Consider the following 24979-nt stretch of genomic DNA (forward strand, 5'->3'; position numbering starts at 1 on the left):
TTTTTAATGCTGTCATTGCGGATCGTTTACATATCATGCACTATTCAGATTGCTATTTTTCTTACTAAAAATATCCATCCATTATCTGAGCCACTTCTCCTCACAAGGATCGTGGGAGCGCTGGAGTCTATCACAGCTACATTATATACAATTTTGAGCCCTTTTTTTAGTGGGGCTAGAACAAATTAATTTCCATTTATTCAATAGGATAGGAACAAATAGTAAAGAAAAAAATTACATTTGTATCTCAAGACATCACTGGACTGTTAAAAGGTTTCTGACAGTGTTTAAAAACACAATGCTCGGTCTAGCTACAGTTTGAATAGTTTATGCAAGAACCACAGAGACTCACATTACGTTAAAAAAAAAAAACACCCTCATCTTATGTCAATATGTATATAAATTCTTACATGACTCCTATAGAGCTCTTTCCTGTTCCAAAACATTGGCAGTATCGTTGATAAAGACTGGAGATAGGGAGTATCGTGCCAGACTTTGCTTCTCACACAACTCTTAATTAGCGAAGCCAAACAAACTGAACCTCATGACCACCAACATAACTATTTCTGGACCGAGGCTCAGACACTGTTGTTACATACTCAAGAGCCCCTGGGACAACACTCAAGTTACTGACACACACAGAGAACGCAGAAAAGCTGATGCTGAAATAAAGCTATATGCAGCAATCTGAAACAGTTGTTTGTCAGAATGGATAAAGGTCAAGAGGAGGCACTTACATTCCCATCCAAAGATAATACAAAGTGGGGTCAAAAGGAATCACGCGTTTAAAAAAAAAAATCCTCTGAAACCACAGCCACAAGTCTTTGCTCCTCTTCTGTCATCCTCTCCCTCGCTCTTTTTCTTGATATCTTCCTATCTCTGTGCTGCAGCTGTGGATGCAGCTCCTGCTAGAACAAGGGGGAGGAGTTGGAGAAAATCAAATACCTTCTTTTCATTCTTTTCATCCATAGGAATGCGCGCCGAACCCGGGATGCCTTCTCCCAGTAAGAAGCCCAGCCTTGTCATCAGTTCTTGGGTGGCGGGGGAGGAGGAGGAGGAGCTTGGCTGTTTCGCCACTTGCCGCTCTAGAGGACGAGGGGTGAGAAAGAGAGAGGAAGCAAGCAGGAGAGAGAGTGAGAGAGAGAGAGAGAGAGAGAGACGTTAGTGCAACTCTCAATGGGACACTGCGTGCCATGCTCCCCTGAGTGCTGCTGCCAAAAGCTGTGCTCTGCACCATCCAGCTGCTGTTCAGGTGCTCCGCACGCTGAGAGGCAGGACGAGGACTGGATTTTGTGGTGCAACTGTGTGTGGATGTGCGTCTTTGTTTCCAGGGCTTTCTGCTTGTTTCACTCATGCATACAATCTCTGAATATCAATCAGTGGACAGTGGCAATACAGCCAACTGTCTGTATTTTATAGCCTGCTCTTTGAAGCAATTCTACCCTAAAATAATAGTTTCAAAACCACCTAGATAGTGCACCAAATAAATTCCAGAATAATTGGTCTACAGTGGAACCTTCAACCTCCATAATCTCAACCTCAGAACTATGAGACAGAAGTCATCCATCCATTTTCTGAGGCGCTTATCCTCGCAGGAGGGTCGCAGGAGTGGCAGAGCCTATTCCAGATATCTTTCGGCAGGAGATGGGGTACACCCTGAACTGGTTGCCAGCTAACCACAGGGCACATAGAAACAAATAACCTTTCACACTCACGATCACACTTAAGGGCAATTTAGAGTCTCCAATTAGTCCAAGTTTTTGGGATCTGGGAGGAAATCGGAGTGCCCGGAGAAAACCCACGCAGGCACAGGGGGAACACAGGGGTGGGGGGAGATTTGAAACCCGGTTCTCAGCAATCTCAAACAAACAAGGGTTATACATTAAATGTATAACCCTGTAACTTGTAATTACAACAGACAGTTAGTTTAAAACCTAACATAGCAGTTAGGGATTTACTGATTTACCAGGGACTGATACTTCATAATCCCAATACAGTACTGTTTTGGTATTGCAATGAAAATATTTTATTTTAACCAAGTATTGTTCAAAGCAGAAACTTTTCTTGAACATGGCAAATAACACTTTTAACACAATAGAACATATTGTCATTACTAACTTTTTAAATACCCAACTGCATGTTTTTCCAACATTGTTGCTACACATTTTGCTGACATGTAGTCTATAATACAATGTTTTAGTTATGTGGTGTCACCTTCTGAGCACTAGAAGGCAGTATGTAAAAGGAATACATAGAGTAGATGAGAGAAATAAAATGAGAGACAAAGAAGAATGTACTGTAGAATTTGGTGGATATACAAGAAGGAATAATATGTATGCCATGTTACTTGCGTGTATAAACTACACAAAATATAAACTCTTTACTCGACGGGCCGGGTTATGGCTTCCTAACAGGAGTGTGACTGGTTTGGCCGGAGCCAAGCAATGTGGTGAAGGAGACGGGATTCAAAACTTGGTGCTTCCCAAATGCTTTGCGGGGTGGTGGCCCCCTCCAAAGCAGAGCATTCATTTGTAGTCAACATTTGCAGTCAGCTAAAAGTTTTGTCATCGGAGTTTACTATTAGGTATCTACAGAATGTTGGCATGGCTCCTACCCGCCTTTGTGAGGCTTTATATCAGGTTGGTGATGTGGTATTGTTAATATTACCAGATTATTAAGTATGAGTATAACTCTTGTTGTAGTCTACATCTTTACTCGGTGATTGTTCTCGTTAAAAAGCACAAAATGACAGGACGCAAATGGATCACAGAGTCACAGGCTCTGCAACTCAAAGTTCATTGTGCACAGTTCCTCAATACTGGCTCAGCCTGTTCAATGGGTGGAATTGGGAACAAAAAAAACAGGGAGAAGAAAAAATTCTATTACGTTTCTAATGCAACCTAGAAGCAGCACTAACCATGTCTTAGCACGATGGATTTCAAACTGGGCGGCGCCATGAACTACCATGAACATTTTTCATTATTAAGTTACACCCACCTGTTGTTCATGTTATTGTTGATCCCCCATTGATAATGCTTACAAGCGGGGATTTGCGGCATGGAAAATTTCATCTCCAAAAAGGGGGGTTCTGCGAAAAAAGTTTGGGATCCACTGGCTTAACTGAATCAACAGTGCGATAATCTTTTTTTTTTTTTTTTTTTGTGTGCTTTTCAGGATTCACTAACCAATGCAAATATGTTATCATATCCATCCACAGCATAGTTTATGATGCTCAATTACAGAATGTGAAAGACAAATCAGACTGAAGAACAGATGGGAGGAGAGCGATGGAGGCAAACGTCCAAAGTACACAGTCTTATTACGCTCCTCTCCATCATCAACTCTCCATCCTTTTTGCCTTAATTTGCTCATTCTTCTTTCATCTTCCTCCTCTTTCGTCTTCTTGAACATGCCACTGGCAATGAATTTGATTAAGTGCAAGCCTGACCAGTTGCAGAGTAGTTGCAGAAAACTCCCTGAATTAAAAAATAATTCAACTGAGATTCACTTATGAGGATAAGCGGCTAAGAAAAAGGATGGACAATATGAATGAAGTGAAAGTAAAATATAATCATGCAAATATATAATAGTTGTACACTAATTAGAATAATATTTCTTCTACAACCACTGTGACCTCACTCAGGAAGATGCTGTAAATTTATTATTATTTTATTTCTTAAGTGCAACTGACACCTAAATATACATTTTAAAATAGATATTGTTATGAAAACTACACATAATATTATTGGCAGCTGGTAAAGCGTTGGCCTCACAGTTCTGAGGACTCAGGTTCGATCCTGGCCCTGCCTGTGTGGAGTTTGCATGTTCTCCCCGTAACTGCGAGGGTTTTCTCCGGGCACTCCGGTTTCCTCCCACATCCCAAAAACATGCAACATTAATTGGACGCTTTAAATTGTCCCTAGGTGTGATTTGTGATTGTGGCTGTTGTCTCAATGTGCCTTGCAATTGGCTGGCAACCAGTTCAGGGTATACCCTGCCTCCTGCCCGTTGACAACTGGGATAGGCTCCAGTACTCCCTGCGACCATTGTGAGGATAAGCGGCAAAGAAAATGGATAGATGGATATAATATTATTAACTTGAATGTCTATACGGGAAAAAAATGAGCAGAGAGCGTGTCATTAATGCATAAAGTAGCGGTCCTTTGCACATGTGAAATCCATTTTTCATGACCAACCAGGTCTTATGGAAACATGTGAAGAGTGAATCCATCCTCCTGAGTGTTCAAGCAAAATCCAGAAATACAACGAGCCGGAATTTTGGCTAAAACGCAGAAAAAAAGGGTAATTTTTCCCCGGTACAATAGGTATCGAAACTCCAGACTCCGCTACTGCAAAAAATGTCACTTTCTGGTTCTTCCTAAACACAAAATCCTAGAGACTTTCCATGATAGGAGATGAAAAAAAACGATATACATATACACATTCTGACTTGTGAAAAAAAGAGATGGGTCCATTCCGGATGATTATTTTTGGTTAAAAACATTAAATTTTAGGTTTTAGGTGTCAGTGAGTATTGTTAGATTATGTCTGCATGTGTTGCTGCACCATTTGTGTTCAAATTTCTGTGACTATCAATGCTAAACATAAGCATGTCAATTGAACTTTGCATTGTGTGTCAGCACAGTAGAGCTGTAGTTGTTTTACATATACATAATTGTCTGTTTTAATTTGGCAGTAAACAGGAGTGAATCTGAACAGTTAGAAGCCTCTTTTTGATGAAGTGTTCAAATTGCTGCCAAATTGCTGCTTATTGTTAAGTGGTTGAATGGAGTTATTGCTCACCATACTGGTATTTATCAAGTTTGCACTCGCATGAGAAAAACAAGCAAACGAACAAAACATACAAATACCAGCTCGCATTTTGGAAAAATTCATAAATTGGGTCAGTTATACTTCAAGGTAACATTATTTGTGATTGCTTAAAATGCAAAATGCAGATTCCAAAATGAAAAGATTTTGCCTCGAGCTGTTATGTCGCTTGCATTAAGAGTATTAAAGTACATTATCTGCTGTAGGACCTACCTCTACCACTTTGCCATTAGCACTACCATTTGCCTATAAACACAAGTGTAGAGGACCAAGGCCTTGTAAATATATCAGATTAATATATGAGAGCAATAAAAATCACCACCGACGACAGAAATGTAAGTGATATTGCACTGGTCCTCTCCCACCAAGGACAGGGGAAGTCTTCCGGTCTCAATATATATTCTGTTCAATACAATGACGACATTAACATGATTCCGTACTATAACAAACTTGAATTACAGACTTTAAGATGGTGGTATTTTCCAGAAAATTGTCCATGCTCAACCGTCCACCAGGTTTAATGGAACATCAGCCTGGTATGATTGCCTTTAAAGGATCTAATCAACTACCCTCATCTTGATGAATCCAGGTTATTAACTGACCCCATGTGAGTGCCTCCATGACCACATAAGGCGAATTCAGCAAATATGAAGCTCTGCTTTTTCTGCCTTACCTCAATAAAATGTAGAGATTTGGTCATAAACGTTGAATCAAAAGTGAATTTAGTGGCTATTGAGGCAATCTTTCGCTTTTATGGTGCCTCCACAACACAATACAGCCTAAAAGATGACTGCCTAGAATGGTAGAACAACATATATATTTTCGCAGTCGTCTAGGTTTTGACATACCTTGGACTTATCAGACAGAAAAAAAAGATCCAAAGAATAGCTTTAGTTCTCCAGTATTTCTAAGTGTGAGAGAGATACCATAAAAACAAACAACATTTACGAGCAGGTGTGAAATAGCCATTTCACGGTGGAATGACGCAAGAATGATGAAGGATAGAGGATAAAGGGAGAGGACAGTGGGAATACACTAGCTCTTAAACGCTCTACCGGCCCCCTCCATGCTGAGAATAGAGCCCAGCCGTTTCTCATTAGTAGCTAGAGTTTCACGAGCACAAGAGTGGGACCGCTTTAATGAACCCTCAATGAGAACACGCATCCTGCCTCCTCATTTAAGTTTAAAGGTACCAGGTGATGAGCCCACTGAAACTACAGTATTACTGTGTGCTTTCATGTAAAAAAAAACAATGACAGTTAAAACATGCACAAATATTGTCTGGGGATTCGTTACACCATAAATAGGAAGGTTGGTTGGAGATAAAATGAGACCGGCTGCTCCAGCCAGTGAGGACAAACCGGAGAGCTTATAAAAAATAAAATAAAATGATGCGACACTGTGCGGACAATAAAAGCTTAATATGTTCCATGACCACACTTATAACTCAAAATGTTTGTACCACTTAGCATCTTTTCCAGTTGAAATTAATGGAAATTTAAAAAAAGACAACAAAAACGACGCCCCACTTTTTCCCAGTGACCAGGGCACCTTTGTAGTATTCTTGGCATGGTGTGGAACAGGGAGTTCATGCTGAAGTTTCATGACATCTTCTTGGCTTGTGACCACCTTCTTCCGCGCTTTAGAATTGAATGCTCACAGCACTCATCACCGAAACCAGTCTTGAATCCCAGCTTCTCTTTAAAGGTTGTTAGGACTAGAGCCTCGCTGATGTTGAAGCACCGCTGGCTCTTGGCGAATTCAGCTGCCTCCGATTTATACTCAGACCTTTTCCAATCTTTTGCGTACTAGTGGCACACACTGTGATTTTTTTATAATTTTCATATTCTCCAAACATGATGTATTGTTGTGTCGACAGGCAATCGTTGGAGTTTTATCGTCTCTGCTATGTTGAGTTTGTTTCTATTTAAAACAGGTCGAATTCTCCGGCTGCTGACGTCTACGTTTCCCAGTTGGTGAGACCAATATTGATTCATCCATTTTGTCAAAAATGTTCCATGACTTTGGATGAATACGAGGCACAATCCGCAGAAGGTTATGTATTGCAAATAAAAGGTTGCTTTCATCGGCGTCACGACGTTTGAAAGCATGTGTCCCGATGCACGTTTCTTGTTGGTGCAGCGGCTGTATTGTCTTTTGCGGAAATACTGGGGTGGTGGTTATTGGCTTTGATGTCACATGATGTTCTTAGACTCATGGGAAATCGCATGTTTAGTGGCAGTTTGATTTGACCAGTTTGTAAATGAGATGAAGATGAAGAGATGGTGCTAGGGGCTGGTATCATGATTTTTCTGGAAATGGGGTTGGGCGGGTTTTTAACAACTTCAAATATACTGTACATAGACACAACCTTCAGATACTCAGTAAGACAAAGGAATATTAGTCGTTCTTCGCAGAGGACAATCAACTTCATGTTTTTTCTTTTTTTTTTTTTTCAAAAATTCATACTACTGGTCAGCCCTCATTTGGCTTTTATTTTGACAAATTATTGACAACTCTTATAGTGTTGAAAATAACAATATTAATGACTGTGCAAAACAATGGATTTTTTTTCCAGGTTTCCTGAAAATTTGTAGTTTTTGAGATGTGAATATTCCGCCCAACATAAACAATATGCCTGTGAGATCTGTTCACACCATTACACTGATACTCATTAGTCTGTTTTATGGCATTTCACATTATGTATTAGCACTAAGGTAGCTGACTTTATGGTAAAATATGTGATTGTTTTGAATGTGCAACGTGTAAGTCTGTTTTGTGTTTACTTTGACTTTAACATGGAGTGGTGATAGTGATTAGTGCCATACTGTTGCTTGTTGAGTTCACTGCCACTACATAGTGCTTGTATCTCAAATTTTTACTCACAAGTTTAAGGAAAAAATATCAAAATGACGCCTTATATCTTTAAAAAAAAATTCACTTTAGGTCACTTTTATCTCAAGGCCCCACTGTCTTAAATTCAGGTTACAGAATGCTTCTACGCAACAATATTGTTTCTTGTTACGAAGGAAAATTCAGTATACGAAAGGAGTGTGTGCGTGCGTACATTCGTACGGAGGTTCTCTCTCAGCTGACAAACCTTTGCCTCCTCCTCCGTCCCCCACCATGCCTTTCGCTTCTCACTCACCCTTCTCTTTGCATAGTCGTCCAACCGCAAAGGTAAAAGAACATGGAGTTTCTTTCGGCTTGTCCCGTTAGGGGTCGCCACAGTGTGATATCTCAGATGAACGCTCATATTTGTTTGGCACTGTTTGTTATGCTGGATGCCTTCCCTGACGCAACTCCTCTCAGGGAGTGGAGGCCCCAGTGGGATACGAACTGACGACCAACGTTTACCAAACCAACGTTCTAACCCCTGAGCTATGGGGCCTCCATCAAAGGTAATGAATAATAATTTTCATTATTCTTTAGAATACGTACTCTGGATGCATATTTTGGGGGTCGGGGGCTTGGAATGGATGATGCAATTTACATGTAAAAAGCAGTTTTTTTAGAAAAAAAGAATCACATTACAAAACGGCCTCTGGAACCAATTAAGTACGTAAGTCGAGGTACCATTGTACAAGTAAAACTTAATTTTTTATGTTGCGGACCAAAGTGGTCATGAGTAGTGTTTGGTCCCTTAAATGAGCAGCTGAGATTAATGAACCTTCATTAAGTGAGAGAACATGCAGCCAAACTATCAGACATTTATTAATATCAGTGAATAACCTAAAATGCCATAACAAGATATTGAATTATCAATACCCAAAAAGTCCAAAAGAAATTAGACCCATTCATCTGCGCTGCTATAAATTTAAGTAATTCATTCCAGTATATTAGATACGGGATTAAGTCTGATTATAAACTCTAAAAAGCAGCATTGGATGTTGATTTCACAACTGTGCGGTCTTTTGTGAATGGTTTTCCAACCTGTTTTACATATAAACCGAGCCACAGAGGTTCATTGCTAAATGCAAAATGAAAATGTGAAGAAATATGATTCAGTTAAACATATTTAAGGCCATTGCAAAAACATTACAAGCAGTGTATGAAGAAACAGGTGTTAAACCCGAATCTATCTGGGAGCTTTAAAATGGAGGCCTGTCGGAGGTTGCCATGATTGACGGAGACAGAGGTGCGAGACCACAGCTGAAAGCGTACTAAGACAGTTGACCGGCTGTTACAAATCCCTCTCTGTACCCAAACACGCAGACACCCATTCAAACGAAGGTAAATACACTCAGAGGTGCATACCTAAAATTAAAAAGCACATTCACACGCATACTCCGGAAACTCAATACCCCTCAAAGACAGAGCTATGTGAAACAACTCTACTGTAGGTCAAATGCTTCTTTTCTTGGCCCACTGCTCCAACAACATTTGGAAATTTGACTCGACCCGGAAAAATGAAAGCATTAAAATGTAAGATGTCATCATACATGAGTTTGGCTAGGAATTAAGTGAGATAGACCACATGACAGGAGGTCAAAATCAAATAGTCATGTATTGTCACTTTTCTCGTAGTCTTGTGTTTTTGCAGTTTCCCCACTTTAATGTTTCAACAAAAAAAATTATCGTGGAAAAAATATAAGACAAATTAAACCCAAGTGTACTTAAAATGTTGTTTTTAAATTATTCGATTTATTGGGGGGGACTTAAAAGTTACCTGGCCCCGTGTGTAAAAATAATTAATCCACTCGTCAAATTACAAATTTATTCTGGCTAATGACATTTTTTTTTGGTCTAGACTGTTCAATCAAAAAATCACTTGGAAAAAAAAATAGTCCCGACCAAAGAGGTACAAAAGCTGCAACACAATGACATGATGTAAAGAAATTCCTGCACATTAATAGAAACAGAGTAATTGATATCTCTCACTCTGGAAAGGTTTACAAATGCCATTTCTAATGTTTGAGGATGCCAGTGGAACATACAGTAGGTAGAGCCATTATCATCACAGAGAAAACATGGTACAGTGGTGAATCTTCCCAGAAATGGGCAAAGGCTCCTACAGGGCCTAGACAACTTGTTGTGATTGATGGAACCATGAATTATGCTGTCTAACAGAAAATCCTGAAGAAGAATGTTCAGTCATAAGTTTGTGACTTGAAACTGAAGCATACTTGGTTGCTGCAACAGGATAACAATCCAAAGCACACTAGCTAGTCAACTTCTGAATGGTTTAAAAAAAAATGGAGTGGGATAGTCAAAGTCCCTTGAATCCAATTCAAATACTGTGGCATGACTTTGAAAAAGGCTGTTCACACTCAAAAACCCTCTTATTTTTGCTGAGTTCAAACAATTCTCAAAGGAAGAGTCGGCCAAAAATATCGCCAGAGATGTGAAAGGTTTACCTAGGAATAGAAAACACTTAATTTCAGTTGCTGCTGCCAAGGATGCCCCAACTGCTTATTAGGTTTAAACGGCCATTACTTTCCTCCACTGAGCCACGTAATTGAATACTGTAATTTTTGTGTATAATGTGCAAAATTTTCCAAAAATATAAAGTCAATAAAGCGCATTATATTTAGGTAAAGATTAAAAAGAAAAACAAAAATCACATTGCATTGTCGTATACAGGTAGGTAGAATGGTAAAAAAGGTATACAATTATATTTCAATATGATATTCAATGTCTTATTAATGTGCGCCACCAACCTGAGATTCCTGCTATTTTACGATCGTTAGCGGAGCACATTTGTTGCTACTGCACCAAACATCGGAAATGGTTGCCCGTGAATTAGTTTTAACTTAAACTACGACAAAAACTGTTGACGACAAGGGCTTGTTATGCAGCCGGTTTTAAAAGAAGTGTCATCACTGCTCCCGAAAAAGTGAGAAACCGTGAAGCAGTGCAGCAGTCCAAAGTGGCTGAACTGAATGTGACATCGTGGAGGAAGACGAAGGAGAAAATAATCAATCAAAATGCACATGGAAGGGTTTTGGGATGTGGGAGAGTTGTGCAGATTGTAGCCAAATAGAAAGCAAGAGGCTGCGCCACTAGCACGGTGGAGCTTCTCAAAGCGGTGACAACAGAAGGAATAAGGGGAACTAAGACTCTTGGGATTTAAAAAATGTTTCCTCACAAACACCAAAGATGGCACAGAGGTTGACATGGTGTGGGAGGAAGATGGGATCACTGTTCATGATGCAATGCAGGAGGCACCAGAACTAGACCAAGTCATCAAGGATGAGTTCCACAGCGATACACCAAAGGTAGCTGCTATGGATCTTTTTCAGATTGGAAATGAGTCAGATGCTTCGTTTAAAGGCTTGTCCGAGGATGTGTAATGTATTGGATAACCTGCAATATGCACAAATATTTAATGCAAAAAAAATAAATTCAAGTTCAAATTAAACATTGTTAAATTGTTTATTTATTTAAGACTGTAATACATGTTATCAACAGTATAAATAAAATGTTTTGCCATCATTGAGCATTAATTTTATCTGGTTGAGGGATTCTGTTCTGACAATTACAGGAAAAAAGGTAAGGGTGTCCTGTGGCCTGTCCCGAGATATATATTACCGCTACATCAACATATTCACAAAGATTATTATTAATGATTTTTGTACAGACAATTTTGTTGAAAAGCAATAGAAGTACAAACAATAAAATTCCTCATATTTTGAGCAAATGGATGGCAGCAAATTGGTGGTGCGTATTGTACATTACAGAAGGGCTTTCCCAATTTTTTAGGTGAACTTTGGGGGTGTGCATTATACTTCAGGACGCATTATACTGAAGAAATTATGATAGGTGTTTTTCTGTAATAAATGAAATCAACATTTAAAAACAGCATTTTAAGTTCTCTTGGCTGATACTTGTTTGCCTGATATTGAAATTTGTTTGATAATCTTAAGCATTAAAGTTGGGACACTGCAAAAATGTAAGAATCTGAAAAAGAGGCAATACTTTCTCACGCCACTGTGTCTTATAAGGATTTTACAAGACTTTTATTTTGGAGAATCAACATTGCATGGTGGTGACACAAACCTTGTTTCAAAATCTGAACTGTCAAACCTGGCAATCTATGGAGGTAGGCAAGCAATCGAGAAGGGTTTTGAATCCAGAAGAATTTAATGGGAAATTGTACAGTGGATGGGGGTAATTATCCTCTTATTTAATAACTACGGGCCAGGATTTTAATAAGATAAAGTTATCTTGTTAAGCTTTCTTTAGTTCTCTGACTTAACTTTCAGTAAGTCAGTAAAGTAGAACCTCTAAATTGAAATGTTCCAAAGGTTATACAGTTGGGAATGTAATTCCACCAAAATATTCATTCATTGATTATTTTATTTAAGTTAAGCAAAGATTTGGAGTGAGATTTTTGAACACTTAAACTCAGTAAGCATAACCAACAAGACATACAGTTTACTTCAAAACTATGTGAAGAGAAAGCATCCGTATGATTGATAGTAGTGGAATATTGTGCGTGACTTAGAAACTCCAATCAAACATCTTCATATTACCATGAAATGAAAGTCTACAAGTCTGACAAAAGTTCTCTCCCCTAAGAGTGCCAGCAAAACACCAAGCAGTTGTCATGAGGTAACATTTATCCAGCCTGCACTATCTGCTGATAGCTCACCCTGAGCCTAAACAATGGTCTGAATTGAATCTGAATCTGAAGACACACCCCTTGTGCCTCGGTATGAAACAGTCTCTACTGTGGCCATTTGCAACAACTTTCTAAACTGTCTTGTGCTTAAAGATAACACTACCTGCATCCCCGCAACAACCTGCAAAGAAAATGTGAGCCTCTTTTAGCTAAAATCACAACAACGCGCTTAGCCAAGCCTTATTATAAACTCAGGTGTCAATACAGACCAGGACATGAGGAAATATAAAGGAGCCTCCAAATACCAACTTCCCAAAAGTGGTGATGTAACTATATTGCAAATGTTTCACTATACATAGCAATAAGTGCGAACCAGGAGGAACTAGTATGTAAAAGTCTGAGAAAGTTCAAAGTTTCAAATTATTTCAATCTTAAAAAAATGGAAGAACGCAATGTGCCAACCACAAAACAGAACTATTTTATGTCTACGGTACGGTAAACATTGTTAGCTCAATTAATCCAGCCTATTAATGCTACTGAGCACCTAGTTAGTTCCACAGGTGGTTAAGGACTTAGAAGCACGTTATTGAACAAGCTATAACAAAATCAACACATAAAAAGCACTTTTATAAGATAGCCACATAGCCCCAACTGATGCAGAGTAAATCTGTGGGACTAACAGTAACTGACTGACAGGTTAGCTAGTTACTGGTAAAAGCCATCCAACACTCTCATTCACTGAATCTCACATCACTAAATAGGCCAGGCCCCACCTTTTAAAACTACGCACATTCAAAGCCGCAGATACTAAAGTGTCTAATGTGTGGACATAAATAATCCATCCCTCCATCTATTATCTGAGTCGCTTATCCTCACAAGAGTAAATTCACATTTTATACTGGTATTATGCATAAAACTTTAAAATCTCCATAAATAATGAAATAAATACATGGTCGTGGATATGAAAACAAGTGAGTACTGTATTTGTATTGCAGTTGCTTAGAAATCAACCAGCATCACCTTACAGATTATGTTCCAACTCTGGAGCTTCCACTGCGACCATAAAGGCTTACCTCACACAAAAAAATGTGGAAACAAAACCACATGTGCACGCACAATTACTGAGAAATTAGAGGTACTGAAGTCATGACATTACAGAGAGAACGCAGTGTTTGAGTGAGACAATATATCCCTGCTGCACACTGGAAAATTGAATCCCCTGTAATACAAACACACACTTTCAAATAAACACGGCACCCTTGTGTTTGTTTAAGGGGTTGCATGGCGGGACTAGTTTCAGACACTGTGGCAGTTCTGTGGACCACTCATTTTGGAATTGAAGCAGTCGTTGCATTCTAGAGACCCATGACCCTGCAACAATGAGGTTCATGAGCATCTCCTTTAACTTTGGGGGAATATGTAACTGTATGATGTGGATCAAGGTAAGTGTTCCGTGGGTTTCCAGGGTTTTTTAAATTCCAAAGTAGAATAAAACTAACAGATAAATGAAGGAAAAGCAAAACTCACCATTGCGGGTTGACTCCTTATCGCCCACTTTCCTTAACGCTGAAACAATAGCATCTGAAGGTACGCGAGGACTCTCCACATACTTGGGCTTCCTGACTGGACCTGCCACCGTGAAATGAAGAGAAAGAGAAATAGAGATCGATAGAGAGCAAGGGAGTGAACAAGAGGGTAAGAGGGAGAGGAGAAAGAAAAGCCAAGACAAGACACAGTGAGAGAAGAGAGAGACCGAATGAGGGAGAGAGAAAGAGAGGGACAGACAGACAGGGAGGGGGGGGGGGTTATTGCTGAATTAACATGTTCCAGATGGGATGAGAGGTGGTGGTGTCTCAGTCGGACTGGCTTAGCCATACTCCGAAGCTAACGAAAACTATCATAAACGTGCAGGACACACACACACGCACACGCAAAACCCAGTGTCGATAACACTTTTGGTCTGTCTGACAAACCCAAAAATTGTCTGCGTGGCTGGAGACTCCCGGTAACACAGTGCTAGCCAGCCCTGGGAATTTAACCGACAACAGGAAACCACAGCAATTAGCCTCTTAGCGAACTTTTTTTTTTAAAGGGTGGATTGAACACACATGCACTGCTGGGGATGGGAGAAACAACAAACATGCTAGCAGTTTTTTTTTCTATGAGCAACTGTACAAAAGTATGCCCTTCTATTGCTGTGAAGAGACATTTGAAAAGATTCATTGTAGGTAGATCTGGGACAGCTGTACAGGGCTTTGTTGAGTGTCATTAGCGAGCACCTAAGTTCAAATGGCTGCTTTATTCCCTCGGCTACAGAAATAACAGAAATAGAAAACGCACCACATTAACATCATCAGGAAGGGGCTTAATAACTGCTTAATCATTACTTAATTGGTTGTTGAGTTTCTAACTTTGTCTTCAAGCAATTGTGGTGAAATGGTGGGCAGTGTTTAGCTACATCCTGAAAACATCAAGGCAGTATTATTCTGCTAACACTAGTATTAAAAATGGAATCCAAAAGCCCTGTTCAAGCGTTCACTGTTCCTTCTTTTTTTAAAATGACTGTTTGTGTCTAGTTAGCACATCCACCTCAAAGTTTTGAGATTGGGAGTTCAAATCAGGGCTGCATCTCTGTGTGGAGTTTGGCTGAATAGAGAATATCCATAAATAAATGACTCCCTCCACCCTACCCCACCTTCCAAAAAAGGGAATTGCAATTGTGTATAGATGCCACAAGATGACAGCAAAGCACTTAAAACGGAAAGGACCATAAAGCACCAACACCATGGATGTAGCATGTACAAAACAATGAACCCATGTTACATAAATGATTTTATTTAGTGGTTAAAACACCTTCACATGAACATCATTAATAGTATTAGTAAGTATACTCACCTAAATACCACGCTACTTTCAAGGACAAAACTCATTTGTTCTCCAGATTCCTTCACACGTTAGAAAAACATGTTTTTTCAAATTAAATGAAAACCGTTTGTGTGAATGTTAGTGTGGATGGTCAACTGGCCTGTGACCAGTTCAGTGTGTACTACACTGAAATTCAGCTTGGGTAGCTCACCCATGACCAAAGTGATAAGCGGTACAGAAAATGGATAGAATGAAGTTTCTGTGGAGCTATTAAAAATCTGAAATGTAATCCATAAATTACATCAAAGAGTAAGTTAATGTAATAACTGGTGGCAAATATTTGAGAAGTGTAATGGTGACGAAGTGTTTAGATTGGGAGGAAACTAAGCAAGAAGCCCAGACTAACTATCACACCAATAAAATGAACAACTCTTGAGAACCTAGCTATTAAAAACCACAACAACCTTGGGTCCAGACAGATGAGCAACAATTAAAAGTGAAAAATATACTCTGAAAGTCATGGAATTAAAATGTTGTCATCAATGAAATGACTGTACGTTACATGGAACGCAGACGTAACAGAGATAAGGTAGGACGATTGACGAGAGCTATTTCCTAACATCACAACTAATACTACACCCTCACTCCCTCCCTCCTTTTCCAAAAAAGCACCCCTGGAATCTGATAAAGCAAACCGCGTGAATCAGAGCTGCAATCACCCACAACGGGGGGTGGAGGGTGATGGTAGTGAAAGAGGGGAGGCTACTGCCATGGGAGTACAAATGAAAAAACTAAAAGCAGCGAGTCAGCTAAGTTAGATGCACAGTGCCATCTATGGATGCGCTACATGAAACACATGATGAGATGCAGGGTTCTCAGAGCCCAGGGGAACTGCTGAGTGAGAGTTGCTGCTGTTTTGCTTGTTAGCACACTAGGCCAGTCAGTGAGAACACAAACACAAATGCAGCTGGTAAGAGCTAAAGGCAGTCTTCGTAACGGGCATGGTGGTGAACACAAAAACAAGCTTTGTTTTAGATGGTTACGAGCCTTAACCTATACCAGTGTTCATCTATAGATGGTCATGCAGATCCCATTATTGAGGAGTCACAGCTCCAATTACTCTGGAGTAAGACAATTCAGCAAAAAAGAAAGCACTTCATTAAGGAACAGCAGGGTGTACTGTTGGAATAATCTAAGACATATTTTTCAAGTTCAGGTTTGGTTTACACAATGACGAGCATAGGATGCACGCATAAATTAACAAACCTGGCTTGTGGTTACAGTAGAGGTGATTTTAGGACAGATCTGAGAGTGGGGTGGGGGATCATACAAAAGACTTGTTTCAGAAGAGTTCAGTTCAATCCATTACGAAATGGTATGTGTTTAAATTCTTAAGACAAAGGACCCTGAAACACTCAACCAAAATTACCTGACTTTTGCTATCCCCCTCTTATGGGGTATTAGTGACAATTTTTGGTTGGCTTATCTAAGATGGAGCTACAGCAAACCCACAATTATTTGTAGTCTATCATTTGCAAATTTCCTTTTTTTTTTTTTATTTTGGGAACCTGTCTTCTGTTATTTGAAAAAAATATCATCCATTGCCGGTTTGATATGCAAGTCAAAGCATCTGGAATGTTGTTGTTGATGTGTTTTCTGTGTTGTTATGCCTTTACAATTTGCCTGGATTCCTTAACATTTATTATGGTGTGTAACTACCAGGAGATGGAAGTCACTGATGGTGTAGTAGAACACTAGGCTGAATTTGGTCCAGGCACCGCGGGTTCAGTTCCCACTCAGTGATGTTATGAATGTGAGTGCGAACGGTTGTTCATGTCTGTGTGACCAGCTCAGGGTATAGACCAGGTGTAGTTTGCCCGAAGTCAGCTGGGATAGGCTACAGCACCAGGCGATTCTGAAGAGGATAAGCGGTGTTGGGAATGGATGGAGGGATCATCAAAAGAGGACCATCATTTGCCTCATACTTCTGAATACTGAGGTTCGAATCCTGGCTTTACCTGTAAGGAGTTTGCACACATTCATGAACCCATGTCATATAAACTACTGTTCATTGGTTAAACTGTTCAACACAAACAAACTATTTTCATATGAGCTGCCCAGCCTACAAACAGTCACTTCCTAGCACAAACTGAGGTGACATCATCCATCCCTCAATTTTCTTTACCGTGGGGTACACACTAAACTGGTTGCCAGCCAATCGTAGGGAATATATAGCCAACCATTTGCACTCACATTCATACCTATGGGCAATTTAGAGTCTCCAATTAAGGCATGTTTTCAGGATGTGGGAGGGAACCGGAGTGTCTGGAGAAAATCCACCCAGGCATGGGGAACACATGCAAACTCCACACAGGTGAGGGGAGGATTCGAACACTGGTCCTCCAAATTGAGTCCAACACTCTAACTAGTTGCAGCACTGTGCTGCCCACTTATTTGAGATGTAGCAATTAAAAATATACTGAAAACATTGATCAATCTGGTTAGTCACATTGGACTGCTATTATTTTGAACATTACTGTATCCAATTGAAAACCCCTTTTAGTATGCATCAATTATGCATGGATATTTGCTATCCGCAACAGGATTTGGCCCCTATCCGATGCGAATAGTAGGGGTTAATTGTATAGACACACTGCAGTCCATTCATTAATATGACAGAGAAGTGAACAAAAACATGAATGCGATGAAAACAAAAAGCAGGACGGCAAAAAGAGGTATTTTACACGCTGGTAACGTCTCATGTCGCAATGTTAAGAGTTTTAGATGCAGACTTTTCATCAACATACCCAGCGGTGAAAATGAGAGTCTGCTCAAGGTTTACATACTACAAATAGAACAAAATATTTCCCCTTGGTGGGAACGGATCTAAAAGGTTTTACTTGCACTTACTGTACATATTGGTTAAGTACAGTCCAATTTTGTGAGAGTGTTCTGAAACAATAGAAACAGCATTTTTTCCATTAGGTAAAACTTCAGTGTCACTTGAAAATGGTGCCTAAACAATGATAGATTTAGAGATAGAAGATAGAAATGTCTGATTCCAATGATCCTCTGACGGAGAATTGTGACCTTTGTGTAATGGAATGGGAGAATCACAAGCATGTCTTAGCAAAATGCTTGATTTACCATTCCAAACGGTATTGTTTTGGCTTGAAAGGAACATATGTAAGACAAACGCCGAGACTCTAGAATGAAAGCAAAATTTAATATCAGGTTTAAAAAAAGTGGAGGTTGAAATGACTGGCTGTATGTAACAAGACTGACAATGGTCACAAAGTATATCACACCGCATGTCAAAATTGACATGGGGAGATGCTACTCAGGAGACACTATCAACAATTACATCTCAGCATTCTATCTGAAACTCAGATGTGACAAATTGAAGTTGGGACATGTGCTCTGCGGAGAGAACAAATTACAAATGCTTTAGTCTGATCCCTCATACTGAGCAGAGGGAGGTTGTGAGGACAAGAAAACAAACAGAAAGAAACAAAGTATTGAGTTACACTGTGTCATAGAAATACAGGTGATACAGAGCTATTTGAGGTTTTTAAAAGCACCCAGATTCAAACTTAAAAAGCATCGTGAGAAAATATAGACATCCAGAGTAGTTGTTTTTTTTCCCCGTTCAACCTCATCCAGTGGGAATCGGAGAACATCTTGTTCTAGCATCATGGCGTTTTTCCTGACATTGATTCTTCAGGATGGACTCTTGATCTTGTTACATTTCATTTCACAATGAGACTCTCCATCATATTCACACAGCGAATGGAATGACAGCAGCTGTTAAAATAGGCATCTTTATGTTCCAAATGCCAAATGTAGCTCACACTTGCTGCTTGATTCGGATTCAGATTTATTGGATATTAAACAAGTCTGTCATTTGATTCAGTTTCTCAGGCAGAATGTTAATTGCAATCAATAATAATGTGGGCTTACTCAAATAGGAGAAGCAAAGAAGAGCAAAGTGAAGCACACCGAACACTGCGGTGTTGAAGGTTTCACTCAGTTACCGACAAAGTGACTTTCTAAAGAAGGTTTCCGCAGCATCACAACATATTTCACAGTCCAGCACACCCCAAAAAAATCTACAGTACTGTCCTCGAAAGGGACGCGTGGTTAGTGTGACTGGTTCAGAGGTGAATTGCTTAGAACTCACCTTTAATGACACTGTTGTGCCTTGTTTCTCTTGATAAAATGAAGCTAAAATGAAGTGAGCTCATTATAGAGTTCTGCAAGAAATGTACAAGAAGCCAAGTTTTTGGGCTAAAATAAAAAAAAAAAACAAGAAATATAACAGTTTTAAAGGCCTTGTTCATTGCATCAGTGATAAGGCAAGCAGCTCACAAGATTTTTATACCCATTCGGTGTACACCAAAGAGGTTTTGGGTTTTTTGGGGGGGTAGGGGGGCATGTCATGATAGTTGGTAAGGTTAAACTATAATCTGTAACCTGTATAATGTTTACTCCGTGGTTTATGTAATCTTGAAAGATTGATGGATAGTAGTTCACATTCATTAAATGTATTCTACTTCCATATGGGGAACACATTTGATTACACTTTAAAAATTTGCAAGATCTAACGGTTTTACTTAAAATTTTGCCATTACACATTATAATGTTCGGTTTTGACAAAGTACTGAAGAGCGGTATTGCACTACAATGCCTGAGAAACACAGTAGGCCTACAGAATTAGTTTTCCTTATATATCGGGAGTTTTTCAACTAAATCTTGTATTGTGCAAAAACAACTGGGTTTTGTGTACAAAACCTTTGGAAGAAACTAACCTATTCACGGCCACTATACTCTGTCCACTGCCTCTGGATGGAAACAGACTAAACAGCACAGGGCCACTGATATGTAAGTGAGAACCACAACAATAAAGACGACACACAAATGAATCTACAATGGAGAGATACTGAGAAATTGAATACACTCCCATCCATCCATCCATCCATCCATTCATTTTCTGAGCCGCTTATTCTCACGGGAGCATTGAAGCCTATCGCAGCCATCTCAACTGAGACAATTAGACACAGGTGGGTCAGATATGAGAGCTGAGGGGAAACTGATTTGTCAGCCAAAGTAAAAGAAAGCGGACTAGTTTGAACTTTAACGAAGAGAACCAATATAGGAACACAGCTCCAATCTCTTTGATCCACAAACACTCGACCAACTACAATGAAAATGTGCATTTCATCTGAGGCTGTGAAGCAAGCAAAATACAGAGGCCTTGAAATGGCACAGTAACTTATTACAGCCATAGGAGGTCACTGTGGGGACTTGAATGTCAGTGGGAAGATCAAGCCTGAGAAATGTCTCGATAAATTCAACAGCTAATTGATGAAGTCATTAATTACATTCCAAGACACATTCATGACAAGGTTTCCAGACTTCGCATAACAGTACTAGAATCTGCACGTGGGTTATTGATTCATTCAAGCAGGATCTCCTTACTCAGGTCTTTGCGAGGCTTGTAAACCATTAATCCCAAAGAGCCAAGGCGCTGGTCAACACATGGCAGGCTTCTGTGTTTCAAGACTTGGCTGATCAAAGCGGTGGTAGCCAGCGCCGCCAGGACTTTTCAACTTAGGCATCCATCAAACTACTACTTAAACTCAAACGCTCGCAGTTCTCTGTTGTAGTTACCAAGGTTCTCATTAAAAAAAGTTTTCAAACTGCAATCGATTAGCCAGTGTGTCGAGAAATTAAGGTAAACCTCGCAAAAGTACTCTGATTTAGTGGGGAAACCACATTCCTGTAAGACATCCCTCGTTCTTACTTAAGCAGGAGCAGATACAGTATAGCTGTATTAATGAAAGAGTAATATATTTAGAACATTACTATATAACGTGATTTTTGCTCGCTTAAGGGCGACCGATCAGATTCATTCCTCAAACTCATCAGCTCACATTGAGTGTGATGTTTAAATTTATGCGCCAAATGAACATGGTGACTATTTGTTTTTTGTTTAGTTCCTCTGCACGCAAGTAACACTCATGTCACCACATATTCAAGACATTGTCTCTTGGAATGCGCCGGCAATCCACATCTGGGAGCAGCATGTAGATGCTCCTTTGATGAATTCAGACTTCCAAATGTCATTAACACGTGCTTGTGAATTACACCACATTTTAAAGCTACATTTGTAGTTTCACATTACTGCTATGCATTAGATTACAATATGTGGAACGATTACAATACAGGATATGGAGTTATATTATTCACATTTTACATGGGTTTGAATCACAGTGGACACACTTTAATTTGAATGCATTGACTTACATGTATTTCAGCTTTCTTGGGTGTATCTTCATTAATGACTTCTAAATCTATGTTCAATTTCCATGAGTCTTCACCATTTGTGCTCGAATACCAGTTGTTTAAAAGACTATAGCACTCCCACATAGATGCCATTTGCTAGCCCCTCTTCGCCCATTCCAACTATGTGTTGTCAGTAAGCTGCCGGATGTAAAGGCTAAGCTAATATATCTTGTTGTTGTAAATATCCACATTATAATTCCCTTTGATTTATGTTTAGTTTGACAGTGAACGTCAACTGAGAGTGGCAACAAACAGATTGAAGTGTCTTTTTTGAAGACCTGCCAAACTGTTGCTTGTTGTGAGATGAGTAAAATTCACAGCCAACATATAGTGCTCATACCCAATTTTTGCTCACAAGTGAAAGTGCAAAAAAACAAAAAATAAAATCATTATAATGACAGCTTACAGCTTGAAAAAAAAGTATCACTGTACAGCAACCCAAAACAAGACACGTTTAATGGTTTCTAGTTTTTAAAAAAAAGGGAGGGGGGGTCTCATGTAATCAAACAGTAAGCAAGGCAATCACAGCTTGGAGACACAAAATCTTTTCGTCGCGGAGTTGTGAGATTTCCTCCAAGATGTGTTTATTAACTAGAGGTGAGAACTCTCCCCCGTGGGTTTTCACAGGTACCTGTAAGAAATGGTAGAGAAGGATCCCCCATCCCCCCATCTATTTGGTTGGCCTCTATGACGTCACATATTTTTCAGTTCTTCTTTTATGTTTTTACATGCCCCAGAGCCTCTCAAGCGGACAGTTGCCTTTAATAAGTGATACCCTTTTCCTGCCCAGAAGGCCATTTTAACCTTCACAAGTCCAGCCTTTTATATGGTTCTATATGTGTATTCAGTAGTGTACTATATAATTCTTCATGTGACTTGATTCTATGTCTATTATAAATTCATGATCAGATAAGCTTACAACAGTGTCTGCAAATGCAATTTTGGACTTGAACAGCTGAACAAACTCCTAAGAGAATGTCATTAGATAAGATGAAGTCTTGAATACCGTTTGTATCAGTTAACGCGACACTTCTGAGTAGATCAAAGCTACAACTGGAATAAACAAAGGCCAGAATGCCCCACAGATGAGTGCCACGTGAATGCAGCCACATTGACCACTTAACAGGATTTTTATCGTCATTGTCAGGATTGCCTAAATAGAAAGCCTCATCTTGGAACAAACAAAGGTATTTCCCTCCTTTGTAAGACCACGCAGCTGCATACAAGAAGATTCTTTAGCGTGGCGGACGAAGAGACACAGGGAAGAGAGACAATTACTTCCAGTGTAAACACACACCTGTTGCCAGCTAGCTAAATGTCAACACATGCTGCGGATGTAGAGAGCATGGATTTGACATGACAATGAGGTGACACAGCTAAGATCACATCAATTATAGGTATTGCTTTTTCAGAGACAACAGAAAGCTAGAACATTCAGTCACTTGATTGTTGTGGTGTTGTAAAGCCAATTTATTAGTATCACCAATTTCATACACAAGGGACCTCAATGCATTTTAAAGCAAACCAAAGCAGATTTATTTGTATAGCACATTTCATACATGAGGTAACTCAATGTGCTTTACATGATTAAAGTATTTGAAAACAAAGAGATAAAACATTTGAAATGGGATTATAACAATAAAAATGACAACAAATATATATAGTTTAAAAGGTACAATTAAAACGACGTGCAGTGCAAGAAGTATGATTAAAAACTGGAAATACTCTAAAAAGCAAGAGAAAAACGCAGAGTTTTCAACCTGGATTTAAAAACATTCACACTTGGGGCTGACCTCACCTCTGTTGGCAACTTATTCTATTTGTGTGCAGCATAATAGCAAAATGCTGCTTCACCATTTTTGCTTTGGACTCTGTGCTCCACTATTTGACCTGAGTCAGTCAATCTCAGAGCTCTACTGGGTTTGTATTCCATATTCTGCATTTCTTTCATGTATTCAGGACCTAAATCATTTAGTGATTTATAGACCAGTAGCAGAACTTTAAAATCTATTCTAAAGCTGGCTGGAAGCCAGTGCAAGGATTTTAGGATTGGAGTTAAATGCTTTAACCGCTTTGTCCTGGTCAGAACGTGAGCTCCACCATTTTGAATGAGCTGCAGCTGCTTAATACTCTTTTTGGGGAGTTCAGATTTTACATGATTAAAAGAATTCAAATACAAAAATAAAAACATTTGAAAATAAAAAGTACAAATAAAACAGCTTTTAGTGCAAGAAATATCACTGAAAAATGGAACTACTCTAAAATGCATGAGAAAAAAAGAAGAGTTTTTAATCTGAATTTGAAAACACACACTTGGCGGTGAGGTCACCTCAGTTGACAACTTATTAATTTTTTTTTCAAATAGGAAGAATACGAGTACAACGGAAACATAAACATACCTGGGGATCTTTTGCTAGGTCGTAAAGGCAACATGTAGGACTGTCGTGGAAGAAGTGGTGAAGAAGGCAGAGACATAGACGCTCCCTTGGCAAGGCTTAGTCTGAAAACATCATCTGGAACATTAGGGTGACCACTGCCAAGGCCTGGGGCTAGTGGGTTTCCTTCAGGTGGGTATCTTCTTTGGGCAATGTGGCTATGAACATCTCCTGTTAGGGAAAACCACGGTGTTATGACAGATTTTACAAATAGCTTCAACATCCGCTCATGTAATAAAAAGAGGAATCTAAGCAAAGGTCTCCAATTTGTTTGGCTGCCATTTAGTCCTTAAAACACAAGACAATGTTGAAACACTAAGTTCTTGGGAGAGCCATTTTTTTTTTCATCAAGAAAAGTTTTTATTGGTCTGATGTGAAATGTGTATTTTCAAATATTTTTCAAACATAAGTTTGTACAGCTCACGTTTCCAAAAGTATAAGATTCCTTACCACTTGTTTTTACTTTCCATGTGGACTCTGAAGCTTGAATGTCAGGAATGTAAAGCCTCGTTTCAACTTTCCACCAAGAGAGAGTCTAGTTCAGCCAGTACATGGCACTACTCAGATCAGTAAACTCTGATCAGGCTCGCCTCTCAAGGACAGTGTGTGGATATGGGATGGCTATAACTGCATCAGCTGGCTAAATAGTGTAAAGTTATACAATACTTGCAAATAATTCAACAATTAATTAAACACACACAATAAACGCAACACAGGTGAGTGTGGTGTTCTTTGGGCCACCTGAAAAATATTGTTTTTAATGGGTGAATCATTATCAGAATGTTCTTCATTCTTGTTTTGAGACCAGTGTTGAATTTAAGACCGTGTAATGTGAATTTTGATATTAGGTTCTAAATACATTATACATCCTTCAAGAGAAATGCTGTAAATTGTGCAAAGAGTAACTAAATTGTGGCGATTTCACCTTAAACAGTTTCCA

At 39.3% G+C, this 24979-nt stretch overlaps 1 protein-coding gene across 6 annotated transcripts in view; it reads right to left on the bottom strand.

Annotated features, from left to right (window-relative positions):
* tanc1b (tetratricopeptide repeat, ankyrin repeat and coiled-coil containing 1b) overlaps positions 1 to 24979 on the bottom strand; it is a 129012-nt gene that overhangs the window by 57828 nt on the left and 46205 nt on the right. For 4 of the 6 annotated variants that reach the window (XM_061841730.1, XM_061841727.1, XM_061841725.1 and 1 more), the window contains 3 exons: positions 24004 to 24210; positions 13922 to 14023; positions 946 to 1085 (listed from right to left, as the gene is read on the bottom strand). In XM_061841730.1, the coding sequence (XP_061697714.1) occupies positions 946 to 1085; positions 13922 to 14023; positions 24004 to 24079 (318 nt within the window). In that variant the 5' untranslated portion in view covers positions 24080 to 24210. The remainder of the gene's footprint in view (positions 1 to 945; positions 1086 to 13921; positions 14024 to 24003; positions 24211 to 24979) is intronic. The other 2 variants (XM_061841731.1, XM_061841729.1) reach the window with 2 other exon arrangements.

The sequence above is a fragment of the Syngnathoides biaculeatus genome, chromosome 14 (assembly GCF_019802595.1).
Source record: "Syngnathoides biaculeatus isolate LvHL_M chromosome 14, ASM1980259v1, whole genome shotgun sequence".
Taxonomy (NCBI): domain Eukaryota; kingdom Metazoa; phylum Chordata; class Actinopteri; order Syngnathiformes; family Syngnathidae; genus Syngnathoides; species Syngnathoides biaculeatus.